The sequence below is a fragment of the Heterodontus francisci genome, chromosome 33, assembly GCF_036365525.1.
Source record: "Heterodontus francisci isolate sHetFra1 chromosome 33, sHetFra1.hap1, whole genome shotgun sequence".
NCBI classification, from domain to species: Eukaryota; Metazoa; Chordata; class Chondrichthyes; order Heterodontiformes; family Heterodontidae; genus Heterodontus; species Heterodontus francisci.
Window position 1 is genome coordinate 59,923,017 of NC_090403.1, and position 18,810 is coordinate 59,941,826.

The 18,810-nt window shown below is 42.7% G+C and overlaps 1 protein-coding gene across 1 annotated transcript in view; it reads right to left on the reverse strand.

Annotated features, from left to right (window-relative positions):
- Positions 1-1,499: 1,499 nt before the first annotated feature.
- Positions 1,500-18,810, reverse strand: part of naglu (N-acetylglucosaminidase, alpha) — a 78,137-nt gene continuing 60,826 nt past the window's right edge. Inside the window, exon 6 of the mRNA XM_068013046.1 lies at positions 1,500-3,568. Coding sequence (XP_067869147.1) covers positions 2,364-3,568 — 1,205 coding nt within the window. The 3' untranslated portion in view covers positions 1,500-2,363. The remainder of the gene's footprint in view (positions 3,569-18,810) is intronic.

Here is an 18,810-nt window from a genome sequence, read left to right on the forward strand (position 1 = left end):
TGTCTGCTGCTCTCCTGGAAGCAGTAGGCCGCAATCCTTGGCCTTTATTTAACTTCTCCCCGCTTTGTGTTCCTCCCACAGGTCCATTCCTGCTTTCCCGGAAGGTAAGTGCTGTAGGCCGTGATCCTCAGCCTTTATTTAACTGCTCCCCGCTCTGTGTTCCTCCCATTGATGATTGCACATGTTCAGCACCATTTGCGACTCCTCAGGTACTGAAACAGTCTGTGTAGAAATGCAGTAAGACCTGGACAATATCCAGACTTGGACTGATAAGTGGCAAGTAACATTCGCACCACACAAGTGCCAGGCAATGACTATCTCAAACAAGAGAGAATCTAACCATCTCCCCTTGACATTCAATGGCATTACCATCGCTGAATCCCCCACTATCAACATCCTGGGGGTCACCATTGACCAGAACTGAACTGGACCAGCCACTTCAATACTGTGGCTACAAGAGGAGGTCAGACACTGGGAATTCTGAGGTGTGTAACATACCTCCTGACTCCCCAAAGCCTGTCCACCATCCTCAAGGCACAAGTCAGGAGTGTGATGGAATACTCCACTTGCCTGGATGAGTGTAGCTCCAACAACACTCAAGAAGCTTGATGCCATCCAGGACAAAGCAGCCTGCTTGATTGACACCCCATCTATCAACCTCATCTAATGTTCACTCCCTCCACCACGACCCACAGTAGCAGCAGTGTGTATCATCTACAAGATGCACTGCAGCAACTCACCAAGGCTCCTTTGACAGCACCTTTCAAACCCGCAAACTCTACCATCTAAAACGACAAGAGCATCAGACGCATGGGAACACCACCACCTGCAAGTACCCCTCCAAGCCACACACCGTCCTGTCTTGGAACTCTATCACCATTCCTTCACTGTCACTGAATCCAAATCCTGGAGCTCCCTTCCTAACAGCACTGTGGGAGTACTGGCACCAGATGGACTGTAGTGGCTCAAGAAGGTGGCTCACCACCACCTTCTCAATAGCAATTAGGGATGGGCAATAAATGCTAGCTTTGCCAATAGTGCCCAAATCCCATATAAGGATAAAAAAAAGTTCAGGATTGGTGATCTCTTGACACTTTCCATAGAATCATACAGCACAGGAGGGCATTTGGCCCATTGTACCTGTGCCAGCTCTTTGAAAGAGCGATTCAATTGGTCCCACTTTCTGCTGTTTCCCCATAGCCCTATAATTTCTTTTTGTTCTAAATAGAGATGCACTTCCCTTTTGAAAGTTACTATTTAATCTGCTTTTTGTCCTTTCAGGCAGTGCATTCCAGATCATACCATGATCTGTTATGAGCTGAGGAAAAAAATTCTATTCTCATCTCCCACGGTGCTTTTTTTTTTAAACAGTTATTTTAAATCTGTGTCAATGGCCTCTTTAGGGCAGGTAGTGAAAGCCACAATAGATTTATCCCACCATGGAGCATTCAGAAGGAGAAAAAATATCAAAGTAAAACTATATACATTATTATAGTAAACTACATTTATTGCCCACATGAGTCACTATTAGAAACAAAACAAACCATTTTTAACAGAAGAGCATCTTTTGAGGTCAATACGGCAACAAACTGTAAAAGCACTTCGGTGTTACTGTCACGGATGAGCTATGTACTCGGACATTACTAAAGTCTACAGGGTTCAATCTCTGCTGAGTTAAACTGAAGTTATAAAGTGAGATTTATTCTAACAGACTAAATACCATGACTGCAATTCAAATGAATTGCAGGCATGAGCAATTCCATGTCACAGACTCCATATGATGTCTACATCTGAGTGTTACATTTTATCAAAACACTGCAGGAAAAGAATAAAATCACAAGCGCTTGCCCCATTACCTTTGTTGGATAATTATTTAGAATAAATAGGATAAAAATAGAGAAATACAAAACAAATGTTATAGAGATAAAGAAAATCTTACAATTTAGGCAACGTATGCCTGAAATGACCTTAAGAGATGGTTGAGCTCAGTCACCAGATGTGCGGTGTAACTGGGCTTTCCGCCACCCCTCTGGTAAAAGCAGCTCCAGGAAATGTATTTTCAATAACTAAAGACCATTAATGCTCAAAGTCCCAAGGTTTAAAATGGCCAAAACATGCACAGTTCACTGGACAGTTAGAATCAGATCATTAAAGACTTAATATTGGGAAAATTAAGTTAAAGTCTTCTTATAGTTGATGGCACTGGCACATAGCTAATCAATTTTTTTAAACCTTTTTTAAGTGTATCATTTACTTCATAGGGATAACCTATATATAACATATTGCAGACCAACTGCAGAGGCTACTCCGCTTTAAAGTTAAATTGAACTAAACAAAAGTGCATATCAACATTGAATTCATCATCAGTTTAGTCTTTTCATTGCTTGGGGATAATACTTCAGGAACAATTTTTTTGCAATCTCAACAGTGTTTCCCACTGGTTTGTCTGGATATTTTACTTTGTTTACGATAAAATTTTGCTCCACTTGAAAGACAATTTGGTTGAAGTGGGCTTGATTGAAAGGAATTCTCTTCTCGAGACACTTAATAAGTGTTGACACAAAGAGCTCCCAACGCAGTGCATAATAGTCATTAACCAAACCACCCCACTGCTTGTTGGCATAGTCCAAAAGGTTCCCACCAGGCCCCCAAAGAGTAATTTGATTGCGAGCATTGAATTCATATAGGTCTGCTTCTTTTTCATTTGTTGCCAAGGACCTAGCTGTTTGTAACCAATGGCCCAATAAAAAATGTCTGTCACTGGACAAGAGGTTGTCAAGCTCAGGTAGTAAGTTATGCACTAAGACATTTCCTGAAGTCTGCAGCCCCACAATGGAATATTTTAAGAATGCATTCTTGAGGTCTTCATAAAATTCTGATACTAAGAGCTGAACAGATTGTCTTGTCACATCAACAAGGTCATATCTGAAGGTCTCACTGGAGAACAGATCAGAAACAGCTGTTTGCATCTGCCTCCATGCTTCATAGACATCACTTTTATTATACCATAAAGTAGTATCCAATTTCAAAGAAGGTTTGTGAACCAATGGACTTCTGTTGTGGTCTGGTCGATAGAAAGTATTATTGTAGACACTTTGGAATAACAGCAGCCATGCAGCTACAGCACCATCATTTTTCATTCCATAGCGTCTCTGTGCGTACGACATAACCCACTCTGTGAGGTTTAAAGGCTCTTTGCACCAGCCAATTTCATTCATTAGCTCATACACAACATCATTCTGTTCAATTCCTTCTGGTGTCACTCCTGTACCCACCATGGTAGAATTTGGAAAAAACCTAGCTTCAAAAGGCCCTTTATTGATAGTTTCCACTGTTCCATACATTCCTGTGTTGCCCCCAAAATTATGTAACATACACCATATAAAAGGTTGTCCATAGAAAGACTCTGTGAAGGAATACGCTGGTCTACTGTCAGCAAATAAATCCAGAACAATCATCCTTCCCAACGGCACTCCATGTAACAAAGCTTTGATCTGGGTTGGCTGCCAAAATGAAGGTCTTTTCAGAAATAGCCATCCTTGCATAAGCCAAACTGCCAAAGGATCCACTGTGGGAAACAAAATATATTCAAATGGTGAAGTTTAATGATGCTGGTTAACAACGATACAATTTGTGAAGGAGTATTGTTCTTGATGGTGATATAAAAAAATTCAACACTTTTAATTCTTTAACTGAATGATTATTGTTTATGTAATTAAAGGGGACATAAGTAAAAGTTTTTCTGTTTATAGCCAGCATCACTGACAAGGTCACATGAAAAAAAAACTGCAAGGTATTGAAGTATACAGCACCTGCCGATTGCCTTTTACTTTCCCATGACTTTATCTGCAAATCATCTCATTCTCTCTCTTTCTCTTTGCACATGTTCAGAGCATCAAACAGAATTAAACAACATGCATTTATGTAGAGTTCCTTTTTAGAATGCAGAAAACATTCCAAGGCACAGAGAGGGCGAAGAGAAATGATAAATGGAATAACGCAATGGATGAGACAGTGCCAGAGTTATCATAGAATGATTCAGCATAGAAAGAGGCCATTTGGCCTGTGCCAGCTCTTTGAAAGAGTGAGCCAATTAGCTTCTTTCCCCATAGCCTTGCAATTTTACATTTTGCACTAATAAATTCTCATCTCCCCTCTGGTTCTTTTGTTAATTGCCTTAAATCTATGCGCTCTAACATCCTGCCAGGGGAAACTGTTTCTCCCTAATTACCTATCAAAACCCCTCATAATTTTGAACCTATCAAATCTCTCCATAACCTTCTTTGCTCTAGGAAAACAATCCCAGCTTCTCCAGTCTCTCCAGATAACTGAAGTCCCTCATCCCAGTATCAATCTAGTAAATCTCCTCTGTTCCTTCTCCAAGGCCTTGAAATTCTTCCTAAATTGCAGATTGGAAGGTAACCAATGTAATCCCACTATTCAAGGAGAAAGATAGAAAATGTGTAACTACAGGCCAGTTAGCCTGACATCTGAAATAGGGAAAATGCTAGAATCTATTACTAGGGAAGTGGTAACTTAAAAAAAAATCATAACATGATTGGACAGAGGAACCAGTGGATGTAGTGTGGATTTTTAAAAGCTATTGGATGCAGTGCCACACAGAGGTTATTACATAAAATTAGGGCACATGAGACTGGGGCTAATATATTATCATGGATTGAGAATTGGTTAACGGACTGAAAACAGACAGTAGGAATAAACAGGTCTTTTTCAGTATGACAGGCTGTAACCACTGGGGTACCACAAGGAACAGTGCTTGGGCCTCAACGATTTACAATTTATATCAATAACTTAGATGAGGGGACTGAGTGTATTGTACCTAAGTTTGCTGACGATCCAAAGTTAGGTGGGAACGCAAGCTGTGAGGAGGACACAAAGGGGCTGCAAAAGGATATATACAGGTTAAGTGAATGGGCAGGAAGATGGAATATAACATGGAGAAATGTGAAGTTATCCACTTTGGTAGTAAAAATAGAAAAGGAGAATATTTTTAAATGGTGAGAGACTGGGAAATGTTGGTATTTAGAGGGATCTGGTTGTCCTTGTACATGAAACACAGATAATTGATATGCAGGCACAAAAAGCAATTAGGAAGGCAAATAGTATGTTAGTCTTTATTACAAAGGAGATTGGAATATGAAAATAAAGTCGTCGTACTACAATTATATACAACCTCGATGAGACCACACCTGGAGTACTGTGTACAGTTTCGGTCTCCTTAACGAAGGAAGGATATACTTGCTTTAGAGGTAGTGCAACTAAGGTTCACCAGGCTGATTCCTGGGATTGTCCCACAAGGAGAGTTTGAGTAGAACTAGATCTATATTCCCGAGAGTATAGAAGAATGAGAGGTGATCTAATTGAATCATGGGGCACTGGCACCAATTCTGGGGAAATGCGGAAAGAGGGAGCTGTTCCATTGGAATGGGCTCCACTTAAACTGAGCTGGGATAAGTGTCCTGACAAATCGTATAACCAGGGCTGTGGGTAGTGTTTTAAACTAAAAGGGTGGTAGGGGGAGGGGTCAAGTGAAGGGAGATTTAGAAATCTAAAGAGAAAGGTCAAGTCAATAGAGTAGTGGAACCATTTGGGTAAAAACTTGCAGAGTGGGACAAGAAGGGACAGAGTTTAACAGTAATACTGCATCAATGAATAAGGTCCATGCAAAGAATAGCAGTAAAAAATTAAAGGCTCTTTATCTGAATGCACGAAGCATTCGTAATAAGGTAGACAAACTAGTGCCACAAATCTAATCGCCATTACAAAGACATGGTTACAAGATGACCAATAAATATTCCAGAGTACTTAACATTTCGAAAAGACAGGCAGAATGGAAAATGAAGAGGAGTTGCCCTGATAGTAATGGATGACATATGGACAATAGTGAGAAAGGATCTTGGCTCAGAAGATCAGGAAATAGAATCAGAATGGGTAGAGTTCAGGAATAACAAGGGTCAGAAAAAGCTGGTTGGAGTACTTTATAGGCCCCCTAACAGTAGTTACACCGTTGGACATGGCATTAATTAAGAAATAATTGGAGCTTGTAACAAAGGCAATGTAATAATCGTGTGGGACTTTAATCTTCATATAGACTGGACAAGTCAAATTGGCAAAGGTAGTCTGAAAGATGAGTTTGTAGAATGCTTTTGCGACAGATTCCTGGAACAATATGTGGTGAAACCAACTAGGGACAAAGGTACCTTAGACTAGTATTGTGCAATGAGGCAGGTTTAATTAATAATCTCATAGTAAAAGATCCTCTGGGGGAAAAAATGATAATAATACAACTGAATTCTATATCAAGTTTGAAAGCGACATACTCCAGCCCCAAACAACAATCTTAAACTTAAACAAAGCCAACGGGCGATAAGTGGCAGATGAAATTAAATGCAGAGAAGTGTGAAGTGATTCATTTTGGTAGGAAGAACGAGGAGAGGCAATGTAAAATAAAGGGTACAATTCTAAAGTGGGTGCAGCAGCAGAGGGACCTGGGGGTATATGTGCACAAATCATTGAAGATGGCAGGGCAGGTTGAGAAAGTGGTTAATAAAGCATACAGGAACCTGGGGTTTATAAATAGAGACTTAGCGTATAAAAGCAAGGAAATTATGAAGAACCTGTATAAAACACTGGTTCAGCCTCAACTGGAGTATTATGTCCAATTCTGGGCACCACACCTTAGGAAGGATGTGAAGGTATGAGTAAGGGTGCAGAAAAGATTAATGAGAATGGTTCCAGGGATGAGGAATTTCAGTTACATGGATAGAGTGGAGAAGGTGGGTCTGTTCTCCTTGGAGAAGAAAAGACTAAGAGGAGATTTGATAAAGGTATTCAGAATCATGAGGGGTCTGGACAGACTAAATAGGGAGAAACTGTTCCTGTTGGCAGAAGGGTCAAGAACAAGAGGACACCGATGTAAGGTGATTGGCAGAAGCAACAGCAACATAACGAAAAATGCTTTTATGCAGCGAGTAGTTAGGATCTGGAATGCACTGCCTCAGAATGTGATGGAGGCAGTTTCAATTTAAGCCTTCAAAAGAGAATTAGATAATTATCTGGAGAAAGAAATTTGCAGGGCTACGGGAAAAAGGCAGGGGAGTGGCACTGGGTGAGTTGCTGTTGCAGAGAGCTGGCAAGGACACGACAGGCCAAATTGCCTCCTTCTGTGCTGTAATGATTTATGAAAATGGGGGCAGAATCATTCATTCGTTGGTGTCATCCTGTTCCCAGAAGGTTGACTGCCATAGATCTCCACCTCTGTTTGTCCTGTGCTGTCCTTACACATCCTGGATAGGTCAACTGCATCTATTGTATCTGTCATCCAATTTCTTCTCTGTTTCCGCTCCCCCACCTTGGGGGGCAGATACAATGACAAAAAAGGGAAAGATGCAGGAGGGGCAAACAGGGACAGACGCAGGGGTAAATGGGCAAACAGGCATCTAACACTAGTTACAGGATTTCAACAGCATCTCTAGAATTCTACAGGTGTGTGAATTTTTAGATCATGTTGTATCTTTAATACACGTAAAATTCAAATAGAAAAACCTTGCCACAAAAGTTGCACTCACTGCTCGAGTTAGTATAGAATCATTTAATTTTACAGCACAGAAGGAGGCCATTCAGCTATTTGTGTCTGTGCCAGTTCTTTGAATGAGCTTGTTGCCATTCCCCTGCCCTTTCTCCATCCTCTTTAAAAACGTTTTCTTTTACAAATATTTATCCATTTCCCATTCAAAGACTGTTATGTACTCTATTCCCCCTACCCTAACTGGCCACACAGTGATCACTGGTCATTACCACATCTTCCTTGAGTGCCTGACAGTGACAATTTCTATGTACTTAGTCACTGACTTTACCATCACAAGGAGGAATATTTGCTCATGATGATGTGCTTATAACACCCATACTGGTACATAATTCCATTCCAATTCATACAATGGATAGCACTGCATGCTGCTTGTGAACTGTGAAGGGAGTTTGGTGAGTGTGGGAGTTCAGTGAAGCGGTGAACTATAAATTAAGAAAGATAAATTTAATTTAATTAACACAATGTAGATGGCAGGACAGGTGATGTGTCACGGCTGCAGTTTGTGGGAGCTCCTGAATGCCACAGCAATCCATGGCAACCACACCTGCAGTTAGTGGCTGTGGCATGAGGATCTTCCAGAGTAGATGAGCTGGAGACCAAGCTGCAGACATTGCAGTGCATCAGGGAGGGAGAAAGTTACCTGGACACTTTGTTCCAGAAGGCAGTCACACCCCTTAGGATAGGGTCTTCTGATTTGGTCAGTAGTCAGGGACAGGTCAGTGTGAAAGCGAGTCAGGCAGGTAAGGGGATCAAGAAGGTGGGAGGGGATCAAGAAGGTGGGAGTGGAGCAGCCTCAGCACTTGCAATTGAGCAACAAGTTCAAGGTTCTTGCAGCTTGTATGGACAAGAGCAAAGGCTGTAGTGTAGATGAGAAGACATGGTACAGGAAGCCATTCAAGCAGGAGAGCAAAAAGGAAAGTAGAGGTAGTAGGGGACAGTATAGCGAGGGGGATTGACACTGTTCTCTGCAGCAAAGAGCGATAGTCCAGAAGGCTGTATTGCCTGCCTGGGTTCAGGACATCTGCTCAGGGTTGGAAAGAAACTTACAGTGGGGGGGGCGGGGGGGGAAGGATCCAGTTGTTGAGTTCATGTAGGTACCAATGACATAGGCAGGACAAGGAAAGAGATTCTGCATAGTCATTATGAGGAGGTAGGCACCAAGTTAAGAAGCAGAACCTCAAAGGTAATAATCTCTAGATTATTACCTGAGCCACGTGCAAATTAGCATAGGGCAAATAAGATTAGAGAAATGAATGCGTAGCTCAAAGACTGGTGCAGTAGAAGTGGGTTCCGGTTCATGGGGCACTGGTACCAGCACTGAGGAAAGTGGAGGCTGTACCACTGGGACAATCTACATCTGTACCATGCTGGGACCAGTGTTCGAGCAAGCCGCTTAACTAGGGAAATAGAGAGGGTTTTAAACTAAATAGTTGGGGCAAGGGATCAAATTTGGGAAGATGTGGTAAATCAAAGAGTAGAGATAAGGCAAAAAAGAAAGGTATTAATATGGGAAAAGATAAACCATCATAGGAAGGGACAGTGAGTACAAATCTAAGAGAAAATTAGCAGATAAGGCTAGAGGTTACGAAAATAATAAAAAGACAAAACTAAGGATCTGAATGCACGTAGTATTCAAAACTATACACATGAATCGATAGCACAAATAGAAATAAATATGATCAGGATGACATAGATTGGGACCTGAATACTGAAGGGTACATGACATTTAGGAAGGACAGGAAGCTAGGAAAAGGTGGAGGGGTGGCTTTGTTAATTAATTATGGTATTAGCATAATAGAGAGGGATGACGTAAGTTCAGGAAACCAGAATGTAGAAGCGGTTTGGGTGGAGATGAAAATGATAAAGGCAAGAAGTCACTCGTGGTAGTGGTGTACAGGCCCCCTAACAGTAACCACATGGTAGGACGTGGTATAAAGGAAGAAATAATGGGAGCTTGTCTGAAAGGTAGTGCGATAATCATGGGGGATTTTAATCTACATATTGTCACGCAGGCTCCCACCTGCCAAGAATGAGAGACATTAATTTCGCCACATGAACATTAAAACTTATAATTGTTGCTGGGAAGAAAAGAGGGCCCATCACAAGGAATTGCCAGGCCCCTTGCCGGAAAGACCTTTTTTGCATACTAGCAGTGTTGGAATAAAGGAACCACCCTCTGCTCCAATTTAATCCACAATGGACTTTTGATTACCAAACGTTGAAGGTGGAGAGGCGAGCATTCCAGGTTAACTGCTAAGATGGCTGAATACACAAACAGACGTGGACAGACCAGTTTAGCCATATGACTAACTGGCTGTTGGCGTTTTTTGCATTTGAACTTGCCACAGATAATTTGAACTCAGAAAGCTGTTTGCTCCTGGACGGAAAAGGCCTCTCTCCTGTTTGCTCTCATCTCGCTCTCACCAGCTTCGGAAACCATTCAAGACACAGGAACCCCAAGAGAGAAAAATCTCCTACAGTGAACAAGGTTTAAGAAGAATACTGGGCCCCAATGAAAAGCAAGAACTAGCTACAAAAGGACTACAGTGAGCTTGAAGCACAGTAACAAGAAACTCTTCTGATATTGCCTCAAACCTCTCTATTTTTTCTTCTGTCTCTTATATGCATGTACGTATTGCGTATGCATGCTCACGTGGGATGCGGCGTGTATCCATAGGCATAACCGAATTAGCGTTTAAGTTTTAATAAATTTCACTTTTCTTCTTTAAACCTAAGAAAACCTGGTGTGCTCATTTCTTTGCCTTATAATTGGAAAGCGGTGAACAAGGATTCACCAAGAGGGAGCTCAAAACACAGTATGTTTAAAAATTAAATCCTGTTGCAATAAGACCAGGTAAAGGCTGAAAGAGACCCTTAGACACCTTTCTCACCTGGTCATAAAAATATAGACTGGAAAAATCAGATGGGCAACGGTAGCCTAGATGAGGAGTTCATCGAATGTTTTTGGGATAGTTTCTTAAAACAGTACGTTCTGGAGCCAACCAGAGAGCAGACTACACCAGACCTGGTATTGTGCAACGAGATAGGATTAATTAATGACCTCATAGTGAAGGCGTCCCTAGGCAGCAGTGATCATAATATGATTGAATTTTACATTCAGATTGAGGGGGAGAAGAGTGGGTCTAAGACTAGTATTGTAAACTCAAATAAGGGCAATTATGAGGGCATGAAAGCAGAGCTAGCTGAAGTGAACTGACAAATTAGGTTAAGGGATAGGTCAATAGAGATGCAGTGGCAGACATTTAAGGATATATTTCAGAATACAGAAAATAGATACATTCCAATGAGAAAGAAAACTTCCAAGGAGAGGACCCACTATCCGTGGTTAAAAAAGTTAAAGATAATATCAGACTGAAAGAAAAAACATATAATTGTGCAAAGATGGGTAGCAGGTCAGAAGATTGGACGGAATATAAAAAACAGCAAAGAATGACTAAAAGGTTAATAAGGTGGGGAAAATTAAGAGTACGAGAGAAGGCTAGCAAAAAATAGAAAAACAGTAAGAGTTTCTATGCATTTTTGAAAAACGTTAAAGTGAGCAATGGTCCTATAGAAAGTGAGTCTGGGAAATTAAAAATGGAAAATAAGATGATGACAGATGAACTGAACAAGTGTTTTGCATCGGTCTTCACTATAGAGGATACAAGTAAAATCCCAGAAATAGCTGTAAGTCAGGAAACGGAAAGGAGGGAGGAACTCAAGAAAATTACTATCACCAGGGAATTGGTACTGAGCAAACTGTTGGAGCGGTGGGCTGACAAGTCCCCAGGTCCTGATGGACTTCATCCGAAGGTCTTAAAAGAAATGTCTAGTGAGATAGTTGATGCGTTGGTTCTAATTTTCCAAAATTCCCTAGATTTGGCGAAGGTTCCATTAAATTGGAAAATAGTGAATGTAACTCCTTTATTCAAAAAGGAGAGACAGAAAGCTGGAAATTACCGGCCAGTTAGCTTAACATCTGTCATAGGGAACTTGTTAGAAGTTATTATTAAATGTATTATAGCTGAGCACTTAGAAAAATTCAAGGTAATCAGGCAGAATCAACATGGTTTTGTGAAAGGGAAACCATGCTTAACCAATTTATTGGAGTTCTTTGAAGAAGTAACGTACTGTGGATAAAGGGGAACTGGTGGATGTACTGTACTTAGATTTCGAAAAGGCATTTGATAAGGTGCCACATCAAAGGTTATTGCGGAAATTAAAAGCTCATGGTGTAGGGGGTAACATATTGGCATGGATAGAAGATTGGCTAGCTAACAGGAAACAGAGAGTAGGCGTAAATTATTCATTTTCTGGTTGGCAAGCAGTAACGAGTGGTGTGCCACAGGGATCAGTGCTGGGGCCTCAACTTTTTACAATTTATATAAATGACAAATGAAGGGACCGAAGGTATGGTTGCTAAATTTGCTGATGACACAAAGATAGGTAGGAAAGTAACTTGTGAAGAGGACATAAGGGGGCTACAAAGGGATATCGATAGCTTAAGTGAGTGGGCAAAGACCTGGCAAATGGAGTATAAATGTGGGAAATTGTCTATTTTGGCAGGAAGAATAAAAAAGAAGCTTATTATCTAAATGGTGAGAGATTGCAGAGCTCTGAGATGCAGAGGGATCTGGGTGTCCTAGTGCATGAATCGCAAAAGGTTAATATGCAGGTACAGCACGTAATTAGGAAAGCTAATAGAATGTTATCGTTTATTGCAAGGGGAATTGAATACAAAAGTAGGGTGGTTATGCTAAAATTATACAGGGCATTGGTGAGACCACATCTGGAGTACTGCATGCAGTATTGGTCTCCTTATTTAAGGAAAGATGCAAATGCATTGGAAGCAGTTCAGAGAAGGTTTACTAGACTAATACCTGGAATGGGCAGGTTGTCTTATGAGGAAAGGTTGGACAGGCTAGGCTTCTACGCGCTGGAATTCAGACGAGTAAGAGGGGACTTGATTGAAACATACGATTCTGAAGGGTCTTGACAGGGTGCATGTGGAAAGGATGTTTCCTCTTGTGGGAGAATCTAGAACTAGGGTCACTGTTTAAAAATAAGGGGTCGCTCATTTAAGACAGAGATGAGGAGAAATTATTTCTCTCAGAAGGTCGTGAGTCTTTGGAACACTTCCTCAAAAGGCAGTGGAAGCAGAGTCCTTGAATATTTTTAAGGCAGAGGTAGATAGATTCTTGATAAGCAATGGGGGTGAAAGGTTATCGGGGGTAGGCAGGAATGTGGAGTGAGGTTACAATAAGATCAGCCATGATCTTGTTGAATGATGGAGCAGGCTCGAGGGGCCAAGTGTCCTACTCTTGCTCCTAATTCGTATATTTGTATGTAAAAAGAGCCTTTATTCTGCTTTATCTAAGTGAATGAATGATGTGGTCACTAGATATCTAGAGAAAATGTTTCCACTTTTGGGGGCTATCCAAAACTAGGGGCCATAAATACAAGATTGTCACTAATACTTCCAATAGAGAATTCAGGAGAAACATCTTTTCCCAGAGGGTGGTTATAATAGGGAACCTGCTACCAAAAGGAGTAGTTCAGGCAAACAGCATAGATGCATTTAAGAGGAAGCTGAATAAGCACATGAGGGAGAAAGGAATAGAAGAACGTGCTGATAGGGTGGGAGGAAGCTCAATGTAGAGCATAAATGCTGACATGGACCAGTTGGCCAATGCTCTGTTTCTGGGCTGTACACTTTATGTAACTATTCATGAATAAGAACATAAGAAGTTGGAGCAGGCCATTCTGCTCCGTGAGGCAGCTGCGCCATTCAACAAGATCATGGCTGCTCTGTCTAATATTTATACTATTTATTAATTTGTATTTTATTATTTAGTCATTTATATTATTACACATGTACTTTTTAAACAAAAGCACAAGCATAGATACTGTTTCTAATTGGAATATTCTGGCATTGGTTACAGTAGAGCAGGAAAATAAATTCATACCAGGGTTCAAGCACTTGAGCTACAAATCTGAATCTGAGGAGGCCGGAAATGTTCATACTGCAGAAAAGGCTGAGGCAAAACCTTATAGAAGTTTTGAAGAGTAAGAACTGCAGCTAAACTGAATCCAAATAAATTCTAAACAGGAGGCTTAGAATTAATCTCAGAATAGGGAAGGTGAGCACATATTTTAGATTTAATATCCATGATCGTCTGCCTTCCCTCCTCTGATTTCTGGGCAGGCGGGATCAGAACTGGGACACTTTCTTCAGCCTCGCCCATTTTCAACTCACTTAGATTTCCTGCCAGATGACATATAATACATCACCCCATATACAATGTTCTTCTTAGGCAGTTCCTTGGGAACAAGGATGACTTTCTTAGGTGACTGAATAGTCCAATTGAGAGCTTCGAAACAGCGCGAGAGGAGAGCAGTCCGAGAGCTTCGAAACAGCGCGAGAGGAGAGCAGTCCGAGAGCTTCAAAACAGCGCGAGAAGAGAGCAGTCCGAGAGCTTCAAAACCGTGCGGGAACAGAGCAGTCCGAGAGCTACAAAACAGCGCGGGAACAGAGCGGTCCGAGAGCTTCAAAACCGCGCGGGAACAGAGCAGTCCGAGAGCTTCAAAACCGCACGGGAAGAGAGCGGTCCGAGAGCTTCAAAACAGCGCGAGAGGAGAGCAGTCCGAGAGCGTCGAAAGAGCGCGAGAAGAGAGCAGTCCGAGAGCTTCAAAATCGTGCGGGAAGAGAGCGGTCTGAGAGCTTCAAAACAGCGCGGGCGCAGAGTGGTCCGAGAGCTCAAAACAGCGCGAGAAGAGAGAGGTCCGAGAGCTTCAAAACAGCACGGGAGGAGAGTGGTCCGAGAGCTCAAAACAGCGCGAGAAGAGAGAGGTCCGAGAGCTTCAAAACAGCACGGGAGGAGAGTGGTCCGAGAGCTCAAAACAGCGCGAGAAGAGAGCGGTCTGAGAGCTTCAAAACAGCGCGAGAGGAGAGTGGTCCGAGAGCTCAAAACAGCGCGAGAAGAGAGCGGTCCGAGAGCTCAAAACAGCGCGAGAGGGGAGCGGTCCGAAAGCTTCAAAACAGCGCGAAAGGGGAGTGGTCCAAGAGCTGGGGCTGGGCTCAGTCTGTAAGCGCACCACATTCGGAGAAAAAATAAAAAGTGGCATCACAGGAAAACAGGTGATTGGTTGGTGAGTATTTTGTTATTTTCCTCATTTATCTTTCAAAACTCAGGTAATTTATCAGTAATTGTAAGGTTTTATTAGTAATAGCAAAGTTTACTTGTGGTAATAAAGGTTATTGGGAGTAGGGTAAGATCTACAGTTTATTTTATATAGTAAGTAGTGTTTTTTAGGGTATCAAGGTCCCTAGTGTAAATAATCTCTAATTTTTGAGTAAATTAACAGTAAGTCATGACAGAGCAGCTCGGCAGCGTGGAGTGCTCCTCCGGTGCAATGTAGGAAGTCAGGGACACTTTCAATGTCAAGGGCAAACACTTGTGCAGGAAGAGTCTCCAGCTGCAGCTACTTGAAATCCGCGTTTCGGATCTGGAGCGGCGGCTGGGGACACTGTGAAGCATCCACAAGGCTGAGATCATCATGGATGGCATGTAGAGGGAGGTGGTCACACCGCAGGTAAAGATTGCTCAGGCAGAAATGGAATGGGTGACTGCCGAGCAGAGTAGAAGAACTAGGCAGGTAGTGCAGGAGTCCCCTGGGTCCATCTCCCTCTCTAACAGATTTTCCGCTTTGGATACTGTTGGGGGAGATAGCTTCTCAGGGGAATGCAGCAAGAGCCAAGTCTGTGGCATCACGGGTGGCTCAGCTGCACAGGAGGGGAGGAAAAAGAGTGTGAGAGCTACAGTGACAGGGGATTCTATCGTAAGGGGTACAGATAGGCGTTTCTGTGACCGCAAATGTGACTCCAAGATGATATGTTACCTCCCTGGTGCTAGGGTCAAGGATGTTACGGAGAGGCTGCAGGACATTCTGAAGGGGGAGGGTGAACAGTCAGAGGTCGTGGTTCACATTGGTACCAATGATATAGGCAGAAAGAGGGATGAGGTCCTGCAACAAGAATTTAGGGAGCTAGGCAGCAGATTAAAAAGCAGAACCTCAAAGGTTGTAATCTCTGGATTACTCCTGATGCCACTTGCTAGTGAGTCTTGGAATAGGAGGACAGAGCAGATGAATGTGTGGCTGAAGATATGGTGCAGGAGGGAGGGCTTTAGTTTCCTGGATCACTGGTTCTGTTTCTGGCAAAGGTGGGACCTGTACAAGTCGGATGGGTTGCACCTGAACCGGAACGGGACCAACATCCTTGCAGGGAGGTTTGCTAGTGCTGTTGGGGGGGCTGGGGGGTGGGTTTAAACTAATTTGGCAGGGTGATGGGATACAGAGTGGAGGTACAGTAGGGGGTAATACACAGCCAAATATGGAAGAGAAACTAAGTCAGTCTAGAAGGCAGAGCAAATATAGACCTGTTAAGGCACAAGCAAATAACGCAAGGCTGAATTGCATCTATTTTAACGCAAGAAGTCTTACAAGTAAGGCAGATGAATTGAGGGTGTTGATTAAAACATGGGACTATGATATTATTGCTATCAGAGACATGGTTGAGGGGAGGGCAGGACTGGCAGCTCAATATTCCAGGGTATAGAATCTTCAGGCGTGACAGGGGGAGGTGTAAAAGAGGAGGTGGCATTGCACAATTGATCAAGGAGTCAATTACTGCAGTAAGGAGGGATGATATCTCAAAAGGTTCCTCAAATGCGGCCACATGGGTAGAACTTAAAAACAAAAAGGGGACAATCACTTTGCTGGGAGTGTACTACAGGCCTCCAAACAGTCAGGGAGAGAGAGATAGAGGAGCAGATATGTAGGCAAATCTCAGAGAGGCGTAAAAATAATAGGGTAATAATTGTAGGGGATTTCAACTTCTCGAATATTAACTGGGATAGTCGAAGTGCAAAAGGCTTAAAGGGGGCGGAATTCGTAAAGTGCATCCAGGGGAGCTTTTTGAGCCAGCACGTAGAAAGTCCCACAAGAGAAAGGGCGGTACTGGACCTAATCTAAGGAATAAAGCTGGACAAGTGGTAGAACTGTCAGTGGGGAAGTGTTTCAGGGATAGTGACCATAACTCTGTAAGATTTAAGGTAGTTATGGAAAAGGACAAAGCTGGACTGGAAATAAAGGTACCGAATTGGGGGAAAGCCGATTTCAATATGATAAAACAGGATCTGGCCAAAGTGGACTGGGAGCAGCGACTTGGAGGAAAGTTTACATCAGACCAGTGGGAGTCACTCAAAAAGAAGAGAGAGTTCAGGGCCAACATGTCCCCATAAAGGTGAAAGGTCGGACCAAAACGTCCAGGGAAACCTGGACGTCAAGGAATATAGAGGATTGGATAAAGAAACAAAAAAGGAGGCTTATGGCAGATTCAGAGGGCTGAAAACAGCAGAGGTCCTGGAGGAGTATAGAAAGTGCAGGGGGGTGCTTAAAAAAGTAATAATAGGAGAGCGAAGAGGGGGCATGAAAAAACACTGGTGGGCAAGATAAAGGAAAATCCCAAGGCATTTTATAAATATATTAAGGACAAGAGGATAACCAGGGAAAGAGTAGGGACCATTAGGGACCAATGTGGCAATGTGTGTGTGGAGCTGGAGGACATAGGTGAGGTTTTAAATGATTACTTTTCATCTGTGTTCACTAAGGAGAAGGATGATGTACATACAAGAGATCAGGGAGGGGGATTGTGATGTACTTGAACAAATTAGCATTTAAAGGGAGGAGGTATTAGCAGTTTTAGCGGGCTTAAAAGTGGATAAATCCCCAGGCCCAGATGAGATGTATCCCAGGCTGCTATGTGAGGCAAGTGAGGAGATTGCAGGGGCTCTGACACAAATTTTCAAATCCTGTCTAGCCACAGGAGAGGTGTCAGATGACTGCAGGACAGTGACTGTGGTACCATTATTCAAGAAGGGCAGCAGGGATAAACCAGGCCAGTGAGTCAAACATCAGTGGTAGGAAAACTATTGGAAAAAATTCTGAGGGACAGGATTAATCTCCACTTGGGAGAGGCAGGTATTAATCAAGGATTGTCAGCATGGCTTTGTCAGGGGGAGATCATATCTAACAAATTGGATTAAATTTTTTGAGGAGGTGACTAGGTGTGTAGATGAGGGTAAAGCAGTTGATGTAGTCTACATGGACTTCAGTAAGGCTTTTGATGAGGTCCCGCATGGGATATTAGTCAAGTCGGCAAGAGCCCATGGGATCCAGGGCAATTTGGCAAATTGGATCCAAAATTGGCTTAGTGGCAGGAGACTGAGGATGATGGTCGAGGGTTGTTTTTACGATTGGAAGCCTGTGACCACTGGTGTACCGCAGGCATCGGTGCTGGGACCTGAGCTGTTTGTAGTGCACATTAATGATTTAGACGTGAATACAGGAGGTATGGTCAGTAAGTTCGCAGATGACACAAAAATTGGTGGTGTCGTAAATAGTGAGGAGGAAAGCCTTAGATTACAGAACGATATAGATGGGCTGGTACGATGGGCAGAGCAGTGGCAGATGGAATTTAATCCTGAGAAGTGTGAGGTGATGCATTTTTGGAGGACTAACAAGGCAAGGGAATATACAATGGGTGGTAGGACCCTAGGAAGTACAGAGGATCAGAGGGACCTTGGTGTACTTGTCCATAGATCACCAGCACAGGTAGATAAGGTAGTTAGGAAGGCATATGGGATACTTGCCTTTATTATCCGAGGCATAGAATATAAGAGCAGGGAGGTTGTGATGGAGCTGTATAAAAAGCTAGTTAGGCCACAGCTGGAGTACTGTGTACAGTTCTGGTCGCCACACTATAGGAAGGATGTGATTGCACTGGAGAGGGTGCAGAGGAGATTCACCAGGATGTTGCCTGGGCTGGAGCATTTCAGCTATGAAGAGATACTGAAAAGGCTAGGGTTATTTTCCTTAGAGCAGAGAAGGCTGAGGGGGACCTGATTGAGGTATACAAAATTATGAGGGGCATAATTTAGCGGAGGTTTCAATAACCAGGATGTATAGATTTAAGGTAAGGGGCAGGAGAGGGGATTTGAGGAAAAATATTTTCATCCAAAGAATCTGGAACACACTGTCTGAAGGGGTGGTAGAGGCAGGTACCTTCACAACATTTAAGAAGTATTTAGATGAGCACCTGAAACGCTATAGCATACAAGGCTATGGGCCAAGTGTTGGAA